Genomic DNA, 19,674 nt, shown 5'->3' on the forward strand with positions numbered 1-19,674 from the left:
CATAATCAGCCAAAGTCAGCATATTTATGCGGGGGCCGCATTTTTTCAAATACGCCGCACTTTCGCCGCATAAATTACCGATTTCCACGCAAAATATGCGGGACTTGCATGATTTCATAATCCCCGCATTTTCGTTGCAAAAAAGTCACATATCTCTTAACAGAAAGTTGAAAAATGTTGCGTTTACTTCACACAAGAGCAGCCATTTTCCCCTGTTGCCATGGGAACGTTATGAAGTGACGTAATTACGCGACGTGAACATCATCGAAAAGCAGGGTGTTGGGGGAATCACTTTTTTTTTTCTCTTTTTCATCAAACCGCAGTTTTTGAAAGTTCCCGCAATTTTTACAAGTTCCCGCAATTTCATTGCATAAAATTGCATAAATATCCCGCATATTCCATCGCATTTTTTAAGAAAACGTGCTGCATAATCAAGGATTTTTGCCCGTAACAATCACAAAAAAACTCCGCATTTTTCTGGAAGGACTGGTTTGTGTTCAACATATGAATGTCTGATAGTCTAATATTCACTCTCCTTTAGCTCCGTTTTGGTCTCCACCAACCCCTGAGAACATTATCTGGCTTTTTAGAGGCTAAATGCTCCAGTGACCTTATGTTTACCAGGTATTTGCTAACTGTGTCTTTCTGCTGTTTCAGTCTTAGGAGGTACAGCAGTAGCAGTCTAGTGTGTTTTTAGAGCGTTTTAACTGAAATCAGCTGCCTGTTAAAAACAAGGCTAAGACTGAACCAAACAATACAATTGGGGGCTGGAGAGCTCCGTAGAGCTGAGAGGAACTGCAGGGTTGGGATAATTATCTGTGGGTTTTGTCATAAAGAGTGGCACTGTTCACATTACATTTATTGGTAGTGTAAAAATATTGATTAGTGCAGCTTTAAATATTCAAATATCTATAGCAAAATTGGTCTAGAAATCCTGTATTTGTCGGACTTTACTTCCACTTAACTGTCAAAACAGAATGATATAAATTCTTGAATGTGTTTCGGTAAAACATAACTGTTCAGCATTGATGCAAATCCACATCCATCAAGCATTTTTCCTGTTTTAGCAACAATATGTGTAACAGCTTTTACAACAGAATCTTAGTTAGTGGGGATTTGAACAGAATTAGTGCACTTTGGTTGTTTAAATAAACATTTGGAGTGAAATGTAATGTGAAATGTTTGCTGTATGTTTAAGCTTTGGATTCAGTTATTATTGTGACTTCGCTGTTGTAACCCATTAAATATATGTTACCAGTGACCAGTCATCTCACTCAGTTTTTTGCATGTTAATCTTTGAGAACTGAATTGTTAGTGAGTTAGGGTGTGATGTTTCCTGTATTTGTAGGAGTGGAGTGCCCCCCTGTGGCCATAATGTGCCATCCAAGCTTGGTTAATTACAGTAAAGTTGTTGCTCATTAACATCGACCCAAAGATCCAGTGTGAAGGCATCCATTTAAAAAGTCAGTATCTGGAATCAGAATCAGACACAAGACAGAATATGACTGATCCCTGTTAATGATTAATATGACAATGGCATCTTAGAGAAAAATCATAGAATGCCCCATTTTTTATTTTAATTATTATTAAATTATTAAATACATGCATAAATAGATAAATATGCCTATGAAATAGCACTTGAAATTAATAAAATAAGGCAATGAATATAGACATTTATAAATAATGTAAATATAAATATCTAAATAATTCAAATTAGGTTTTTATTTTACTTTATTTTACTTTTTGATTCAAAATGAAATCTTTTTGAGATGCAAAAAGAGAAACTTGGTTTATGATTGCAGTGAGAGAAATATGTCTCAAACCTTCTTTTTTTCTTTTTGCTTAATTATAAAGAAACAGAAATAAGTCCATACAGCTTCTGTTCTATCCTGCGGTAGTGGAGAGCCTCATGCAATATGGTATCTCTGAGTCTGCATAGTTTGGTAACTTCACAGTACAGTCAAAGGCCCAGATACCTGGCCTGACAAGCCACACCCAAATCAAGATGTTGGCTGCAAAATAAATTTGCTGCCACTAGATTTCTAGGCTGCCAGATGCCCTGACTTATACAGACAGCCTGCCCATGAAGATCATGGGAGTTCTTCAACAGCCAGTCTTCAGGATATTTTTCAACAAACCTTTATGAGAAAAAAAAAAAAATCACCTCAGATCCAACCTTTTATATATGTCAATGGATCCAACATGTTCGCCATCCTGAGTATCAGCTCCTCCCCTCAGACGGATGATACATAGATCCATGGGTCCACCGTTTCAAACAATCCTTATTCCCAGCCCTTAACTCTACCTAGGCTAATAGCTATATCGTAGCTGTCCTTGTCCTTATGGTTGATCACTGTTTATAGCCTATTTATATTATACAATTAATTAAATTATATTTTCTGATGTAGATCGATGGGCATGTGTAATTGATACACATTTGTTGTTCTTTTCGCTGTGATTTTATATTGCAGACCCTGTCATGGCCAAGGCAAATTCCACTCTGGGGCAATAAAGTCTATCTCATCTTACGTTATCTCACACGCATTTATATTCAAAGGACGACTGGTCTACACCGGCTTTTCGCCTATGGTTTTCGCATACTACGGCTGATTTGACCGCAGAGCCGCTTTTGAGCCCAAACTACATCACCCACACTGCGTAGCACCTAAACGTCATCACAACAGGAAGTATCAGAGACTGGGCAATAACGTTGTCGGTGTATCTGTACAGCACGAGCACTGTGGCTGGATAAAAAAAAATATATGTGTGTACTGTAAATCGGTGTGTCTGAAGAGACACGGTTCCCCTTCTGCCAGCGCCCATGGACGACGCCCAGGAACAACATACCCCCGTTAGGAACAAATAAATCCAACGGGCGAGCCTGTTCCCTCGGTTCCATCTCGGTGGACAGTTCACCTATGATGGAACGGGCGATGGAGCAGCTCAACGTACAGCTCAGTCGGCTGACCCGTTCCCTTCGCCGGGCCAGGACCGTGGAACTCCCAGAAGGTAACCCATACAGGATGCTAAAGGCTTTAGCTAAAACAGCGCGAGCTGGCAGTGTAAACAATGGTGTTCACGTGGTAATACAGTCATACCGAGGTGTCATAGCACCCTGCCTCGGCCTCTGTCACTGTCAGCCACACTGGTTGTATTCTATAGCCTGCTAGGTCCGGTCACGTCTGTTAAGTTTTAGTCAATGTAACGTCAACGTTACTCCTTTTTTTTGTATTGAGTTTGCTAGCTTTGACAGTCTAGCATACAGCAGCAGGCAGCCAGAGGGAGTTTCAGTATGTTGTTATTCAGTTTGACTTGACAGCAGAAACTGAGGCTCAATTTACTATATACATTTTATTTTTTTTATTTTTTTATTGTGCTATTGGAATTGTTATTGCTATTGGACTGTTTATGAGAAAGCAGGCAGCACACCGGCGCAATGTCTTTTAGGTTTTTGCAAATATGTTTTATAGTTTTTTAGTCTAAAATATGTTAAGCACATGTCCATCAGTGGGGTGTTCTTATGACTGATTTACAAAAAAAATGTGTTTTTGGAGTTCAGCAAGGCAACCTGTCCGGCCCGGGGTATTTCTTATTTGGCTTCTGGTGTACAGTAGGTCTTTGTAGAGTTCATCTGAAGTCAGTGGTGGGTCTAGTAGGGCTGTAAAGCCCCCGACACACCAACCCGACGGCCGACCGTCGGCAGAAAAGGCGGTCGGACTGATCAGTCGGCTCCCCGGCGGTCCAAAACGTGCCACGGAACACACCGAAGCGACGCCGACTTGAGCGTGTAATACGTCTCCATAGCAGCAGGCGGCGCTAATCTGTATTGTCGCCCCAAAAAGTGAAAACCGGCAGCTGATTGGACGAACGCGTCACGTGGGTCTGGTTTCTCCGGAAAGTCAAAGCCGGACTGTCATGGCGGCTTGTTCAGAATACGATCTCATATTGTACTAAAATAGTTGTAACACCGAAATGTGTTTCTGAGAACATTTTAAGCGAGAAATAGGCCGTGCAGTGGCTGAAATCTGTCTTCATTTCAGCTCAACAAAGGTCAGTTTAAAAGATTTTTGTCAGATTTTGAGAGGCGTTCGTCGCGCTCATCCCGCTCGTCATTTCCGGGTTAGCACTCCACCAATCAGATTGGTCATGGAGTCCGACCGTCTGATCAGGTCAGGTCGGCCAAAATGAAGGCTGACGGACGACGGCACGGGAACGCACCGAACAGACTCGAGTCACTGACCTCACCAGACTGTCCGACGGCTGATTATCAGGTTGGTGTGTCAGCGCCTTTTACAATATCCCCAAATCCACAATTCGTTTTCACATTCAATTTTTAAAGTCACAATTCAGTGCAAACCAGTAAGGGTTCAGGTATACTTTGGTAAGACATATCGTCTGTACGGAAGTGTTCAACTTATCAGGTTTTGTCAAGTTCAAGTTGAATGGTTTTATCTTCTGTTTCTCCCAACGCAGACAATGAGACTGCAGTGTACACACTGATGCCAATGGTCATGGCTGACCAGCACAGGTAAGCATCAAACCAAAGACTCTACAGCATGTGCAATGTATTGGCGTTTGCCACACTGTGATCCCAGCGCTTGAGTAACAATGCATGCAATGTGGCATACTCTTCTGCTTTCGCTAGTTGTAACAAGCCTCATTATGTCTTTACTTTTTTCTGTACATCTGTAACCACTGACGGATAGTGAGTTTGCGTTGTTATCTCCAGAGGAAATTATGTACTTGTTCCATCCTGTCTCTAAAAGGTCAGTGTCAGAGTTGCTGCTCAACTCAAAGTTTGATGTGAACTACGCCTTTGGACGAGTCAAGAGAAGTCTGCTACACATCGCTGCCAAGTAAGATATTACTCTGTTCTCATTTAAAAGTAGGCACACCCTTAAGTTCCTTCCTGTTCGGCATATTTAAAAAACTGCAGCCATCTCGCTTAATACTGGACCAATGTCAAAGATTGTTGTTCCCATTAGTCACTTAGACACAAAAACATAGGGAAATAGGTTGAAAAAAACTGTAGTTACCGTTTAAGCTCATCTCAATAATTGAAGGGTCAGTTCATCCTAATTGTGAAAAAAAAACAAAAAACAATTTTGGGGTCTATTTTTGGGTAGTCCTCTCCAGTGAGATCTATGGATTATCCAAAAGTAACTGGGACACTGTTTCTGGAAAGAGATGTTGCCGTTGAATTCTTTAACAATGTGTGGGAATTTCTCCCATCTGGCGTTGAGATCATCTATCGCAATCAACTCTCTCGCGCCACGCAGTTCAAAGTACTTATTACAGCTACGGTAGCCTTCACGCTTCAAAAAGGCGGTCTTTTGCTTTTTTTCACTATCCTTTTTCTTTTTCTGGGCGAAGAAGAAGACTCCTGTTCCTGAAATTTGGATTTTGAATACGTGCATGAGGCGGAGTGGCAATCGGGAGAGTCGGGAATTTTCCCGGTGGGCCGGTAGTGTTTCGATGCCGCCCTGGCCGTTCTGATCGCCCGCTCCGGCCGCCGCTGCTGCCCGCTGGACGGCCCACTCCGCCACAGAATGTATTAAGATAACATGTGGTCCTCCATGTTTCCTTCTTCAAAGTTGCCGAGGCCGGGAAGCTACGATACCCATTGGCAGTATGGGTTGGAATCACCAGAGGTCTCACGATACGATATCATCCTGATACTTATGTCACGATACGATATTATTGCGATTTTAAACATATTGCAATATTCTGCAATATATTACAATGTATTACCTTTTTTCCAACTTCAGATTTTTCCCAATTTCAAATGATGTCCCGAAAGGACAATTTTGTCAACATCTGTTTTATCTAAAAAGATAAATTTCTCTGTTTGTTCATCTCACTTCAATTTTATTGGTGCAAAATGTGATTGTCAAGCAGACAAACTGACCAACACATATATCATAAAAGATCAATACTTGGCGTATTGGTATTGCCACGAAAAATATTGCGATAATATGCTGTATCGATTTTTTTCCCCCCACACCTAATTAGCAGCATTAGCAGCACCTGTGAGTTTATCATGTGACAGCGAAAACGCGAAAGGCGGAGCAGTACGTCCTGTATGTCCCTTACCGGCTAACGTATTTCAAGATGGAGCATGAATATGGAGCGTCTACCCCAGTTCATGCAAAAGCTAACGTAAAATTTCAAGCCAAAAGGAACACTTGGAATTGATGGTGGGGTGTAAATATTCATGAAAAAGGACATGTTTGTGAAGGGGCAACACAGATTTTGATAATGAACAACTAAACATGTTACACACTGGGCCTTTTAAATAGTTTTCAGTGGGAAGCGAGAGAGTAAATCTGTGGTAAACATATCTACCTTCTGGTGTTCATGAATTGAATATATACTTTGAAAGCCATGCTAAATGAATTGTTTCTCTGTCACATATTGAGCAGAGGTGATTTTTGTGCGCATGCAGGACAGGTTGTCTTCTCTGCCCACACTTAGTTGCTCTGTGTTGTCCTCCCTCCAGCTGTGGGTCAGTGGAGTGTCTGGTTCTGCTGCTGAAGAGAGGAGCCAACCCAAACTACCAGGACATCTCAGGCTGTACCCCTCTGCACCTCGCTGCTAGGAACGGGTACGAGCCTCACACTACTACACTGATTCTCCGTTCACGAGTTTGTGTTCAGTTTATTTTCAAGGTCTCGTGACAATTGGTCCGGTGAAGTCCCTTTCAGACTTACCGGACTTTTCTAGCTATTTGCTGATTCTTCTTCCAAACGTGTGAATCTTTGTTGTCCGGCGAGCACGTTGAACGCATTTCCTTCCTCATAAATCATTCGCGAAGCCAATGTTTGAAGTACTATTTAAATCCAGCATTGTTTACATCTGTGTTTGCTACTTTGCAGTCATCTTCCCTGCCTTCAGTTGGCACATCGCTGCCTTTCTTGGCACGTTACCGCCTCAAATGCTGTATCCTCGTGCACACGCACGAGGACGCACATGCAGAGGTTAAAACGCCTCAGGATACCTTGAACTCTCCTCTAGAAATGCTGACAGTGGGTTTTAGCTGGTGACAAGATCTTTGTCCTGAAATTGGCCCCCCCTCACTGATCATTCCAGTATGGTATTTTTGTGTGTGTGTGTGTGTGTGTGTGTGTGTGTGTGTGTGTGTGTGTGTGTGTGTGTGTGTGTGTGTGTGTGTGTGTGTGTGTGTGTGTGTGTGTGTGTGTGTGTGTGTGTGTGTGTGTGTGTGTGTGTGTGGGTGTGTGTGTGTGTGTGTGTGTGTGTGTGTGGACATTAGCTGACACTGCATGCTCTGTAATCTGAGATCACCCAGCCTTCCATTGGCTAGCCAGTAACAAATATCAGCAAACTGGGCCGGGCTAAGATAACATTTTAACCATTCAGGTTTTTCCCTGTATTTCTGCCGATCGATTCTACTCTGATTTTTATTTAAAAAAATTTAAAAAGCTGGGCAATATATATAGATATTATATCGATATCGTTATATGAGACTAGATATCGTCTTAGATTTTGGATATCGTAATATGGCATAAGTGTCGTCTTTTCCTGGTTTTAAAGGCTGCATTACAGTAAAGTGATGTCATTTTCTGAACTTACCAGACTGTTATAACTGTTCTATTTTTTGCCTTTACCCACTTAGTCATTATATCCACATTACTGATGATTATTTATCAAAAATATCACTGTGTAAATATTTTGTGAAAGCACCAATAGTCAACACTACAGTATCGTTGCTGTATCGATATCGAGGTATTTGGTCAAAAATATTGGGATATTTAATTTTCCCCATATCGCCCAGCCCTAGTTAGAAGTGTTAAGTGACGTGAAACAGAGTGATTAGCCCCTTTCACTCAGAGATTCCGCAATAGCACCACAGTGAAGGTCTGCCGTTATACCGGTTTCACATAGCACGCGGGCATTCCATGAGCAAAAGAGGCACGCAGGAACACTGCCTTGTCACATTTTGACCTGCCTGTGGGTCGACTTGTTTGAGTTTATTGAATTGATGCTCACAGTTAAACAACTGAATAAAAAGCAGAATTTACATCAGTTTAGAAAAACAGAAAGTCTAGCCCTGGAAAATTAAAATAAATATACATAACAGTTATCCCTCGTGTTGTCTTCTGGGTCTGGGTGAAAATTAACGCTTGTTCTGACGTTTTGGTCTCTTTTTTTTCCCGATCCTTTTGGCGCCTTTTTCATTGTTTTTGACGCTTCTTTTCACTACCGTGTATAAACACCACTAACACCAACTTACTACCACTATAGTTTTAACACTTCTTTTTGGAATTCATGGTCAATTTAAAAACCTCATTTATAGGAAACTATACCTAATTCTTGAGTTAAAAAAGCAGAAATTATGAATTATTTAGACTCATATTAAAGAAAGGAGGATCACAGAAGGGTCAACGTTCAGCGAGGATAATTTTCCAAAACATTTCAAACAAGTTTTTTTTTTAATTGCTAAAAAATGTAATAAAACACCCCAAATTCAGTGAAAGTAGAGATCCGATCTTTTGTTGTACTTGCGAAGCGCGTTGTATGGGATCATCCGTCCATGTTATTTTTGGGTAATTAAAATTAGGTAGTTAAAAAGAAACCCATATTTCTGGAGATAGACATTTTGAGAACGGGTCAAATTTGACCCGAAGACACTATTAGTCCCTAGTCGTTGTGGTGTATTCAGATATCTATTTATTTTATTCTTTTTTTTATTTTGGTAAGCAACTCTTATTATTATTTTTTTTTTATTGATTATACTTTATTTGTTAATGTATGCACATGCATGTATACTATATGTATGTGTATACTCATCTATTTTGTGATTTATTTTATAATATTTATTTTATTATAATTTTCTGTCTCTTGTTTTTTCCAACTTAAAAAAGGGGAAAAAATGGTTATTTGCATTGCATAGATCTGTAAAACTTATGTGTTCTGAAAACCAATATTAAAACAGTATTAAAAAAAAAAAAACCCGAAGACAAGACAAGGGTTAAACACATATGCACCCATACATACGGCCGTAAGCAGCGTTGCCGTCTTCCGTCTGTTTGTTCTGCACTGAATTTCTCTACGATGGTTTTCTGTTTGATAGCAGCCTGTTTAGTTAGTATAGTGTTGGTAGCTCTGGTCAGTGGGAGCAGGTCATGGAGAGAGGATGCTGTTCTCATGTCATCTCTTTGACCAGCTGAACTGCTGCCTGACTTGTGCTTTCCTACTGTATAGAGCCCCTCCATGCCGACTGACCCTTTCACACAGACGTCAGTTCGGCTCGGTCACAGCTCTGTGACTAACTCTGCTGCCGGTTTAAAGGCACAACATCTCTGTCTCCCCCCCCTCCCCCCATTCTGTCTGCGTAACTTTCGTAGAGATGGCAGGGTGCCTTAAAGGCGCATCACTCCTGCCTTGAACAGGCTGTGTGTGTGTGTGTGTGTGTGTGTGTGTGTGTGTGTGTGTGTGTGTGTGTGTGTGTGTGTGTGTGTGTGTGTGTGTGTGTGTGTGTGTGTGTGTGTGTGTGTGTGTGTGTGTGTGTGTGTGTGTGTGTGTGTGTGTGTTGTGTTGTGATTTTGATAATTAACACTTTCCTCCACTGTTCCCTCAGACAGAAGAAGTGCATGGGCAAACTCCTGGAATATAATGCTGATGTCAACATCTGCAACAATGAGGGACTGACCGCTGTGAGTAGACTATAATCCTCCGACTGGGGTTCATATAGTACTGAAGGTCTTAAATAGGCCTGCAACAATTATTACATAATTGTCTAGTTGTCAATTATTTATTTTTTTTCACGTAATCGCAGTTTCTTTTGTTTAACCGCAATGAATTGCTAACATTAGCTAAGGTCCTAAGGTATGACTGTTGATGCTAATTGTTGATTTGATGTTTAGGTGTGCCAAATTGCAATTATATAAATAATTATTGGTCCTACACACGTTCATAGCAACAAAAATGACAAGGTTAGAAAAAATGTTTTATGATACTAAAGAGGCATTGTTTACTTAATAGGCTTTGTACTATAACTGTAATCGGGCCTTAAAAGTTAGGCCCGACAGAATTACGAAACAGAAGTACATTTTGATTGACAGCTTTTTAAAAGCCCGAACCCGTTTACAGCCCGACATTATTCAAATGTGCGCTCGCACACAGCTCTTTTGCCTTTTGCCAAGAAAGAGTGTTCCGTGTTCTCCCCACGGAAAGGGCAACCCAGCGTACAAAAAGGAGATTACTCGGTATTCCACATTTGTTTGTTTAATGTCCTTTTGTTCACAAAAGGGAAACCAGGTATCATTTATACATTTTTTAAGATTATTTATTCATGACTAACGTAGGCGATCGGCCACTTGGAAGTTGGAACAAAGAAATAAAATAAGTCTTCCGGAGTCCACTCCAATCCAATCACCTGACCGCTCATTTACCGCGCAACCCGGAGCCCGAAATTGACTCTCTGAAATTGAGACCAAACCCGTCGGGTGTCATCGGGTTCGGTCAAAGATCTTCAGCTCTACTGTGTACCTGTTATTACATTATCTCGGTCACATAACGGTGATATCACCAAAAGATTAAGCCTGGAATTCATTCAAAACTTTAATTTGTTTAAAAAAAGTAATACATAAAATAAATGGTTTTTAAATTTGACTGAAAGAGACAATTATATTGTTAATCGCAATTATTTCTGAGACAATGAATTGTACAGCAAATTGTCGAATTGTTCCACCTCTAGTCCTAAAAATCATTGTAATCATGCCCGTTGCTAATCAAATGATCGTGGCGTTATCTCTGGGTGTGTCTGTAGTCCGGATAGTGATTGTCCATGTGAACCTATGCTGCAGATCCATTGGCTGGCGGTGAATGGGAGGACAGAGCTCCTTCACGATCTGGTCCAGCACGTGTCCAACGTGGATGTGGAGGATGCCATGGGGCAGACAGCTCTACACGTAGCCTGTCAGAACGGACACAAAACCGTGAGCCAATTCTAAATCTATTTCACTGAACAGTGTTTCCTCTGTGTTGATTTTGTAGTGGCGGCCCGCCACGGCAACATTTCTGCCGCCACGGTATCAGAAATGGCTCAGACACACAATGTAGTCGCGGTTGCCTTTTTAAGTGATCCTGCCGACTCACATTGCAATTTAACAACAAGTAGAACTATTCAGAGGTTATTGGGCCCGTCCAGCTTAACTCCACATGCTGTTGTGTTGATGGAGTTTATTGTCAAAACGTTCGCTTTCTTCCGAGTCGACTATTAAACGAACAGCTCCACCAAAAACGTCACCGCGGTGGGTCCGTTCTTCTTTTTAAAAAATCCTAAAGGAAACACTGTTGAAAAAATATGATCTGTATTTTTAGCCCCAGTTAGAGCATAGGACTCAATGCTTGGTAACATATGTTGGTCTTTGGCTTGGTCAGTCCAAGCCACTTTGGTCTAGTTGGGTATTAGGAGCAGCATGGCTTCTAGGGCTGCTTGTTAGGCTTTTAGGCCTGGAGTTTGAGGGCAGTTTTTTCCTCTTTTTCTGTCACTTCAATTTTTATTGAAAATGTTGTAACCTACAATTTACAAAACCACATACAGACAAAATTACAATTGAGCTGAAGAAAAATTTAGTAAAGCCAGCATGTAGTAAAATAATAATAATTTCTTACATACAGTACAGGCCAAAAGTTTGGACACACCTTCTCATTCAATGTGTTTCCTTTTTATTTTCATGACTATTTACATTGTAGATTCTCACTGAAGGCATCAAAACTATGAATGGACACATATGGAATTATGTACTTAACAAAAAAGTGTGAAATAACTGAAAACATGTCTTATATTTTAGATTCTTCAAAGTAGCCACCCTTTGCTTTTTTATTAATAAGGGACAAAATTCCACTAATTAACACTGAAAAAGCACACCTGTGAAGGTAAAACCATTTCAGGTGACTACCTCATGAAGCTCATTGAGAGAACACCAAGGGTTTGCAGAGTTATTAAAAAAAAGCAAAGGGTGGCTACTTTGAAGAATCTAAAATATAAGACATGTTTTCAGTTATTTGTATTAAGTACATAATTCCATATGTGTTCATTCATAGTTTTGATGCCTTCAGTGAGAATCTACAATGTAAATAGTCATGAAAATAAAGAAACACATTGAATGAGAAGGTGTGTCCAAACTTTTGGCCTGTACTGTACATGATATGGCTATGGCTATTTATAATGACAAAATAAAATTAAAGAACAGTAATATAATATGTGTGTGAATCCATGTCAAATATTTCTTCTACTACACCCAGCCATTGTTCCTTCTTCGTGCTGTGGATCTGCTTTGCACCATGCTCTGGTTACAGTGTTCTTGCTGGCTGTCAGCAGTGCGGGAAATGTTATTTCTTAACTCATTTTGTGTTGCCTCACAACACTTTTTTGCATTCTCTTTGATCTATATTTGCAGGGAAGCGCTGACATCAACCATGGCCCAGCTGTGGTTTCGGAGCTGACATGCAAATACAGTATATGGCTGACTATGGCTGAGATTGTGATTGGCTGGCTACTCTTTACAGCGCCTAAGATTATAAAATTGGCCCAGACAGTGTTGTAGAGCCAGGCATTCCTGCCGGGATTTGAACCTGATACTTCTATCAGACATGACAGATGTGTGTGTGTGTGTGTGTGTGTGTGTGTGTGTTCAGGAATAGCATCACCACAATGTTTAGCCAACACATCCCTGCCAACCTGCAGAGGCCCTGCATGTAGGTAGTGTTACAACCGTTGAATACACATGTCTCACGCTGTAAAGCCTGTTTTATGGTTCAGGCTTTCCCCATAGCCTATGTAAGTGGCCTGATGTTTATACTTGGGCGCTGGTGTGTGCGTCGAGCCGGCGTGCGTGTGTGTGTGGGGAGCGTGTGGTAGAGCGAGGGAGCGAGTAACGACTCTAGAGTCGTAGTGAGAGAAACAAAGTGTCTCCCCTGTCCTTTCTGACCACAGTGGGAAATCTGCAGCATGAAAAGTTAACCAGCTAACAAGCCACGGCCGAGCGACGTGCGTCGCCGCCACGTGTAGTTACATTTTTCGAGAGGTGCGCGTCAGGCTACGGCGCAGGGTCCGGGGGTAGACGCAGAGGGCTCTGCGGGGGGTACGCCGTCGATTCGACGCAGAAGCATAAAACGGCCTTCATGCAGCCTTTCGGTTGAGTTCCTACCGACCGTGGCACGAGCCAGCCACAGCAGAGGAGGCTGTGCTCATCGCTAGTGGATGGTGGGACCGTCCAAGCTTGGCACTTCTCCAGAAATATGAATATGAGAGATTTCCTTGTATAACCTTTCATCTTCCATTACATAATAAGAATGTAGACATCAACAGCATTTCTGTAAATCTTGGAAAGTCATTACTTTTTTTTTTTTGTTATCCAGTATGTCAGTTAAAAGTTTTTTCCCAGAATGTGATACCAGTGTGTGTTGTGTCTGCTTAGACGGTGTTGTGTCTCTTGGACAGTGGAGCTGACATCAACCGGCCGAACATCTCTGGAGCCACGCCTCTGTACTTTGCCTGCAGGTGATGTCATCAGTGATGTCATTGTAATATTGATGATTCACAGTGTGGTTTTAACTCACCTCTCTTGCACGTCCTCTTAACTGTTGAGGGGCAGAGATCAGGCCCGCAGGAATCCCGCCAGTTGGTGCCAAAATGTTCCAGTTAGTAAATGCCGTCAACATGTTTTCTTGTAGATCTTTACAGTCATTCCCCACGAAAGAACCAAGCAGGCCCGCCTGATTGCCCGATCTGAATTTTCTTCAAAACTTGGCATTTACAGCGTGTCGCTCGCTAGCTCGAAATTTGTTGTTTCCCGAAGCCGACACAGTTCGAGAACGGCAAGGTGGGGGCATCCGGCGCGTGGATGTCAGGCAATTATCCTAAAAAATGAACTCCCGTTGATCCAGACTAGTTGTTTGGGGACGAAAGCTACCGCCATACACGCTGTCACGTGCTCTGTCACGCAGCGCCTGATCAGCCAATATAAAAAAAAATCCAATTGCAAAAGCTGGGTTCCAACCAGTAGAGAGCAGTCTCTATGCATATTTATGTCACAGTATGTAGAATTCAAACACTTACCATCAACAACACTGCTGAATACCCATATACTGTACACTGGTTTTCAGCTAAAAGAAAAAGTGGCTTTGGATTTTAGTTTCTCTTTAATTTAGACACTGACGTAACAGGAGTTGGCTTTTCACAGTTGTTTATTCACATGTCAGACTGCTAAAATAATCCAAAATATTAGGGATTGTAATATTCTAAAATACCCATGGATAGCTTTAAATATCAGAGTGCCGATATATGACAGTCCATTACTGTGTCATTCTGTAGCCATGGCCAAAGAGACACAGCGCAGATCCTGCTCTCTCGTGGTGCCAAATACCTCGCTGACAAGAATGGAATCACTCCTCTGGATCTTTGTGTGCAGGTGAGTTTTTTTTAAACCTTTTTAACTCATGTACTTTACACTTCTTCCTCGTAGTGTTGTGTTGTTCAATTCATGCGCTTACTGTCTCTCCGTGTGTGTGTGTGTGTGTTCAGGGTGGATATGGGGAGACCTGTGAGATCCTCATCCAGCACCACAGCAGACTTTTCCAGACCCTCATCCAGATGACCCAAAATGATGAAATGAAAGAGAACATGGTATGGACCAGTTTGTCTTTACATTCATTGATAAGCCCTATGTATACACTTCTATTGACCGTGTGTGTGTGTGTGTGTGTGTGTGTGTGTGTGTGTGTGTGTGTGTGTGTGTGTGTGTGTGTGTGTGTGTGTGTGTGTGTCTGTCTGTCTGTCTGCCTGTCTGTGTGTCTGCCTGCCTGCCTGCCTGTCTGTCTGTGTGTGTGTCTGCCTGTCTGCCTGTCTACCTGTCTGTCTGTCTGTCTGCCTGTCTGTGTGTAGCTCAGGCAGGTTCTGGAGCATGTCTCTCAGCAGAGAGACAGTCATTACCAGAGGATCTTGACCAGTCTTGCTGAAGTAGCTACCACCAATGGACACAAGCTTCTCAGGTATAATTGTTGATTTTCCCTCTGATTCCCAACCAGGGGTACCTGTGCCCCACGGGGGGGAGGGGGGCTGCTGTTGCCAGGGGGTACTTGAAAAGATTGTGAAGCAGCTCAACTAATTTGACAAAAAAAATAGCCGCAATTTGCGCGTTCAAACTCTTTCTCGTCCAACAGAAGGTTGTAGCTCTAGTAGTTCCAGTTGTTTCCAGCCGCAACAACTACTCCCAGCGCTTTTCCATATTACAGGCACCATTCACACACATTCATACAGTGTGGCCTAGGCTGCCATATAAGGTGCCACCTGCTTATCACATAAACATACACACATTTACACACTGATGGCACGTTGAGCTGCATTTGTGTGAGAATTTTTCAAGACAATTGGACTTACGGTGTGAGGGGCGTGGCCTTTCCAAAATTGCTTTTTTGATTGTTAATTATAGCGCCACCATGTTTGTATGCATGTATGTCCAATTGGGCTCATATTTGGGCTGATTGCTTACCCCTTTCCTTGTCCTTTTTAGTTGTTTGTTTTAGTTTTCTTTTTTTTTTTAAGATTATTTTTTTGGGGCTTTTCCCTTTATGTCCAATAAAGGGAAAAGCCCCCCAAAAATAATAAGTGGATAGTTATGAAAAGGGGGAGAGAGAGGGGGAATGACACGCAGCAAAGGGCAGCAGGTCGGATTTGAACCCTGCGCCGCTGCAGGACTCAGCCAACATGTGGCGAATGCTCTTACTGGGTGAGCTAGAGGCCACCACGTTTCTTTTAGTTTTAATACTTTTTTTCTCCTTAGCCTTTCTATGCAGCACTTTGAGATTTGCTTAAATATAAAGTGTGTTACAAATAAAGTATTATTATTATTATTATTATTATTATTATTATTATTATATTTCTTGGGAACCGAATGCACATCATTTCCAGTCATTGGGTCAAGTTTGGTGTTTCTGGCTCATTCCAGCTCACTGGAATTTGAAGACAACGAATAATAATAATAAACCGGAGCAAAAACAATAGGGTTGTCCTTACTGTCCAAACTTATTATCCATTACATGCCTCCCTACATTGCACCTGTCTTATCTGTGTCAGGGTGCCTGATTTTGTGTAGCTGCATTACAAATGGATGTTTGACAGTCGCTCATTTTACCTCTGTCCATCCTCAGCCTGTCCAGCAGTTATGAAGCTCAGATGAAGAGCCTGCTGAGAATCGTTCGTATTTTCTGCCATGTGTTCCGCCTGGGGCCTTCTTCACCCAACAACGGCAACGACATGGGCTACAATGGCAACAAGACGCCTCGCAGCCAGGTCTTTAAGGTTAGTAGGAGCTGGATATACAGTACGCTGTGATCTGTAGGTGCTGCAAGAACCACTGAGTAGGCTGCTGGGATGGAAGTAGTGAATGCTCTGTGTTATTTGCAAACATGTGAGATTTTTTTACTTAATTATATCAAAACTGATAATCACCAATTCTACTTTTAAATTATACATTGGTTAATGCTTAATTCTGGGATATGTAATGAAAGTATGCACATCCAAAAAACACAAAACATCATGGCAATTTGTTTTAACCCTTGTGTTGTCCTCGGGTCATATTTGACCCGTTCTCAAAACTTCTATATCAGAAATATGGGTTTCTTTTTAACCAAATTACCCAAAACGTTACAGTACAATTGCAAGTACTTGATCACTACTTTCATCGAATTTTGGATATTAAATTTTATATAATTTCACAAAATTAAAATGGATTTAAAACCTGAGAAAACTATGAGCTACACGTCTGTGATTATCCATCAACATACTGTAGGTTCCTCTAATATTAGTCAAAATAATTCATCATTTCAAAATTAGGTATAATTTCCTATAAATGCAATGTATTGACCATGTATTACAAAAATAAGTGTAAAACGAGTGGTAATAAGTTGGTGTTAGTGGAAAAATAGCATCGAAAACGTCAAAGAAGTGACAGAAACATTGAAAAAAAAGTGCTTTAAAAAATGGACAAAAACGTCAGAAAATGTGTCAGAAATATTTTTAAAAAGTGTTAAATTTGACCCAGAAGGACAACAAGTGGATGATCAACAGGAAGACAACACACGGGTTAAATATAATCTTCATACTTTATTTAGCTTCCACAATATCTTTAATTGATTAATGTAGTGCAATGTTCGATCTCCACCAAGCATAGCACCAACATAGTGTGTATATACAGTGCCTTGCGAAAGTATTCGGCCCCCTTGAACTTTTCGACCTTTTGCCACATTTCAGGCTTCAAACATAAAGATATAAAACTGTAATTTTTTGTGAAGAATCAACAACAAGTGGGACACAATCATGAAGTGGAACGAAATTTATTGGATATTTCAAACTTTTTTAACAAATAAAAAAACTGAAAAATTGGGCGTGCAAAATTATTCAGCCCCCTTAAGTTAATACTTTGTAGCGCCACCTTTTGCTGCGATTACAGCTGTAAGTGGCTTGGGGTATGTCTCTATCAGTTTTGCACATCGAGAGACTGACATTTTTGCCCATTCCTCCTTGCAAAACAGCTCAAGCTCAGTGAGGTTGGATGGAGAGCGTTTGTAAACAGCAGTTTTCAGTTCTTTCCACAGATTCTCGATTGGATTCAGGTCTGGATTTTGACTTGGCCATTCTAACACCTGGATATGTATATTTGTGAACCATTTAATTGTAGATTTTGCTTTATGTTCTGGATCATTGTCTTGTTGGAAGACAAATCTCCATCCCAGTCTCAGGTCTTTTGCAGACTCCATCAGGTTTTCTTCCAGAATGGTCCTGTATTTGGCTCCATCCATCTTCCCATCAATTTTAACCATCTTCCCTGTCCCTGCTGAAGAAAAGCAGGCCCAAACCATGATGCTGCCACCACCATGTTTGACAGGGGATGGTGTGTTCAGGGTGATGAGCTGTGTTGCTTTTACGCCAAACATAACGTTTTGCATTGTTGCCAAAAAGTTCGATTTTGGTTTCATCTGACCAGAGCACCTTCTTCCACATGTTTGGTGTGTCTCCCGGTCCCGGGGCTTGTGGCAAACTTTAAACGACACTTTTATGGATATCTTTAAGAAATGGCTTTCTTCTTGCCACTCTTCCATAAAGGCCAGATTTGTGCAGTATACGACTGATTGTTGTCCTATGGACAGAGTCTCCCACCTCAGCTGTAGATCTCTGCAGTTCATCCAGAGTGATCATGGGCCTCTTGGCTGCATCTCTGATCAGTTTACTCTGTTGTGAGCTGAAAGTTTAGAGGGCGGCCGGGTCTTCTGTGATTTGCAGTGGTCTGATACTCCTTCCATTTCAATATTATCGCTTGCACAGTGCTCCTTGGGATGTTTAAAGCTTGGGAAATATTTTTCTATCAAAATCCGGCTTTAAACTTCTCCACAACAGTATCTCGGATCAGCCTGGTGTGTTCCTTGTTCTTCATGATGCTTTCTGCGCTTTAAACGGACCTCTGAGACTATCACAGAGCAGGTGCATTTATACGGAGACTTGATTACACACAGGTGGATTCTATTTATCATCATTAGTCATGTAGGTCAACATTGGATCATTCAGAGATCCTCACTGAACTTCTGGAGAGAGTTTGCTGCACTGAAAGTAAAGGGGGCTGAATAATTTTGCACGTCCAATTTTCAGTTTTTTATTTGTTAAAAAAGTTTGAAATATCCAATAAATTTCGTTCCACTTCATGATTGTGTCCCACTTGTTGTTGATTCTTCACAAAAAATTACAGTTTTATATCTTTATGTTTGAAGCCTGAAATGTGGCAAAAGGTCGAAAAGTTCAAGGGGGCCGAATACTTTCGCAAGGCACTGTATATATATATACACACACTGTATATACTGTCTCAAAACTATGGCAATAAGCAACAAGTGCATAGTCTTAATGGCTACCTCCCAATCAGCCATGTGTTCATATTCAGGGAAAAATGGAGTAATCATCATTCACAGGTTGAGAAGTAAAACAATATGACAAACAAAAAAAATCCACAGGCTGTTAACTTTAATACAGCTTAACATAATTAATTGTTCTTCAGACAAATATATTGGAGGAGACATTAATAATCTTATTGAGGAGAGAGAGAGAGAGAGAGAGAGAGAGAGAGAGAGAGAGAGAGAGAGAGAGAGAGAGAGAGAGAGAGAGAGAGAGAGAGAGAGAGAGAGAGAGAGAGAGAGAGAGAGAGAGAGAGAGAGAGAGAGAGAGAGGCTGTCTACATCTTTGTTAGCTTATTATGAATATACCAGTATCAGCATGCAGTATATGTTGGCCAACAATTAACAGGAAATGTCCCTGCAGAAATATCAAAGAACTGAGTTAATTTAGAAACTCTCCAATGCGTAATTTGTCCACCAGAGAGCACTAACATGTACATTTTTACACTGTAGTATATCCTGCTCACTACATGTCTTAGTCACTAATCTTTAAGAACCACATTTATGTTACCAATGTATATATACAAAAAATGTAAATATAAAAAAATGTGGTCAATTTTATAATATCAATATTGACCTGAGGAACTTTTAAGGTTGACCAAAACAATGAGCTCAAAGGCTCCAAAGAGCTCCACAGAGCTGCAGAGTTGGTGATAATTCTTTTTTGGGTTTGTCTCTACGAGTGACCACTTTCATAGAACACATACT

General features: G+C 41.1%; 1 protein-coding gene across 2 annotated transcripts in view; it reads left to right on the plus strand.

The window, feature by feature from the left end:
• The first annotated feature begins 2,598 nt into the window (after positions 1–2,598).
• hace1 (HECT domain and ankyrin repeat containing E3 ubiquitin protein ligase 1) overlaps positions 2,599–19,674 on the plus strand; it is a 42,475-nt gene continuing 25,399 nt past the window's right edge. Inside the window, exons 1-11 of one of the 2 annotated variants that reach the window (XM_039805944.1) lie at positions 2,599–3,009; positions 4,474–4,528; positions 4,767–4,856; positions 6,500–6,604; positions 9,599–9,674; positions 10,827–10,958; positions 13,446–13,528; positions 14,342–14,438; positions 14,552–14,653; positions 14,912–15,018; positions 16,177–16,327. In XM_039805944.1, the coding sequence (XP_039661878.1) occupies positions 2,919–3,009; positions 4,474–4,528; positions 4,767–4,856; positions 6,500–6,604; positions 9,599–9,674; positions 10,827–10,958; positions 13,446–13,528; positions 14,342–14,438; positions 14,552–14,653; positions 14,912–15,018; positions 16,177–16,327 (1,089 nt within the window). In that variant the 5' untranslated portion in view covers positions 2,599–2,918. The remainder of the gene's footprint in view (positions 3,010–4,473; positions 4,529–4,766; positions 4,857–6,499; positions 6,605–9,598; positions 9,675–10,826; positions 10,959–13,445; positions 13,529–14,341; positions 14,439–14,551; positions 14,654–14,911; positions 15,019–16,176; positions 16,328–19,674) is intronic. The other variant, XM_039805945.1, reaches the window with a different exon arrangement.

The sequence above is a fragment of the Perca fluviatilis genome, chromosome 7 (assembly GCF_010015445.1).
Source record: "Perca fluviatilis chromosome 7, GENO_Pfluv_1.0, whole genome shotgun sequence".
NCBI lineage: Eukaryota > Metazoa > Chordata > Actinopteri > Perciformes > Percidae > Perca > Perca fluviatilis.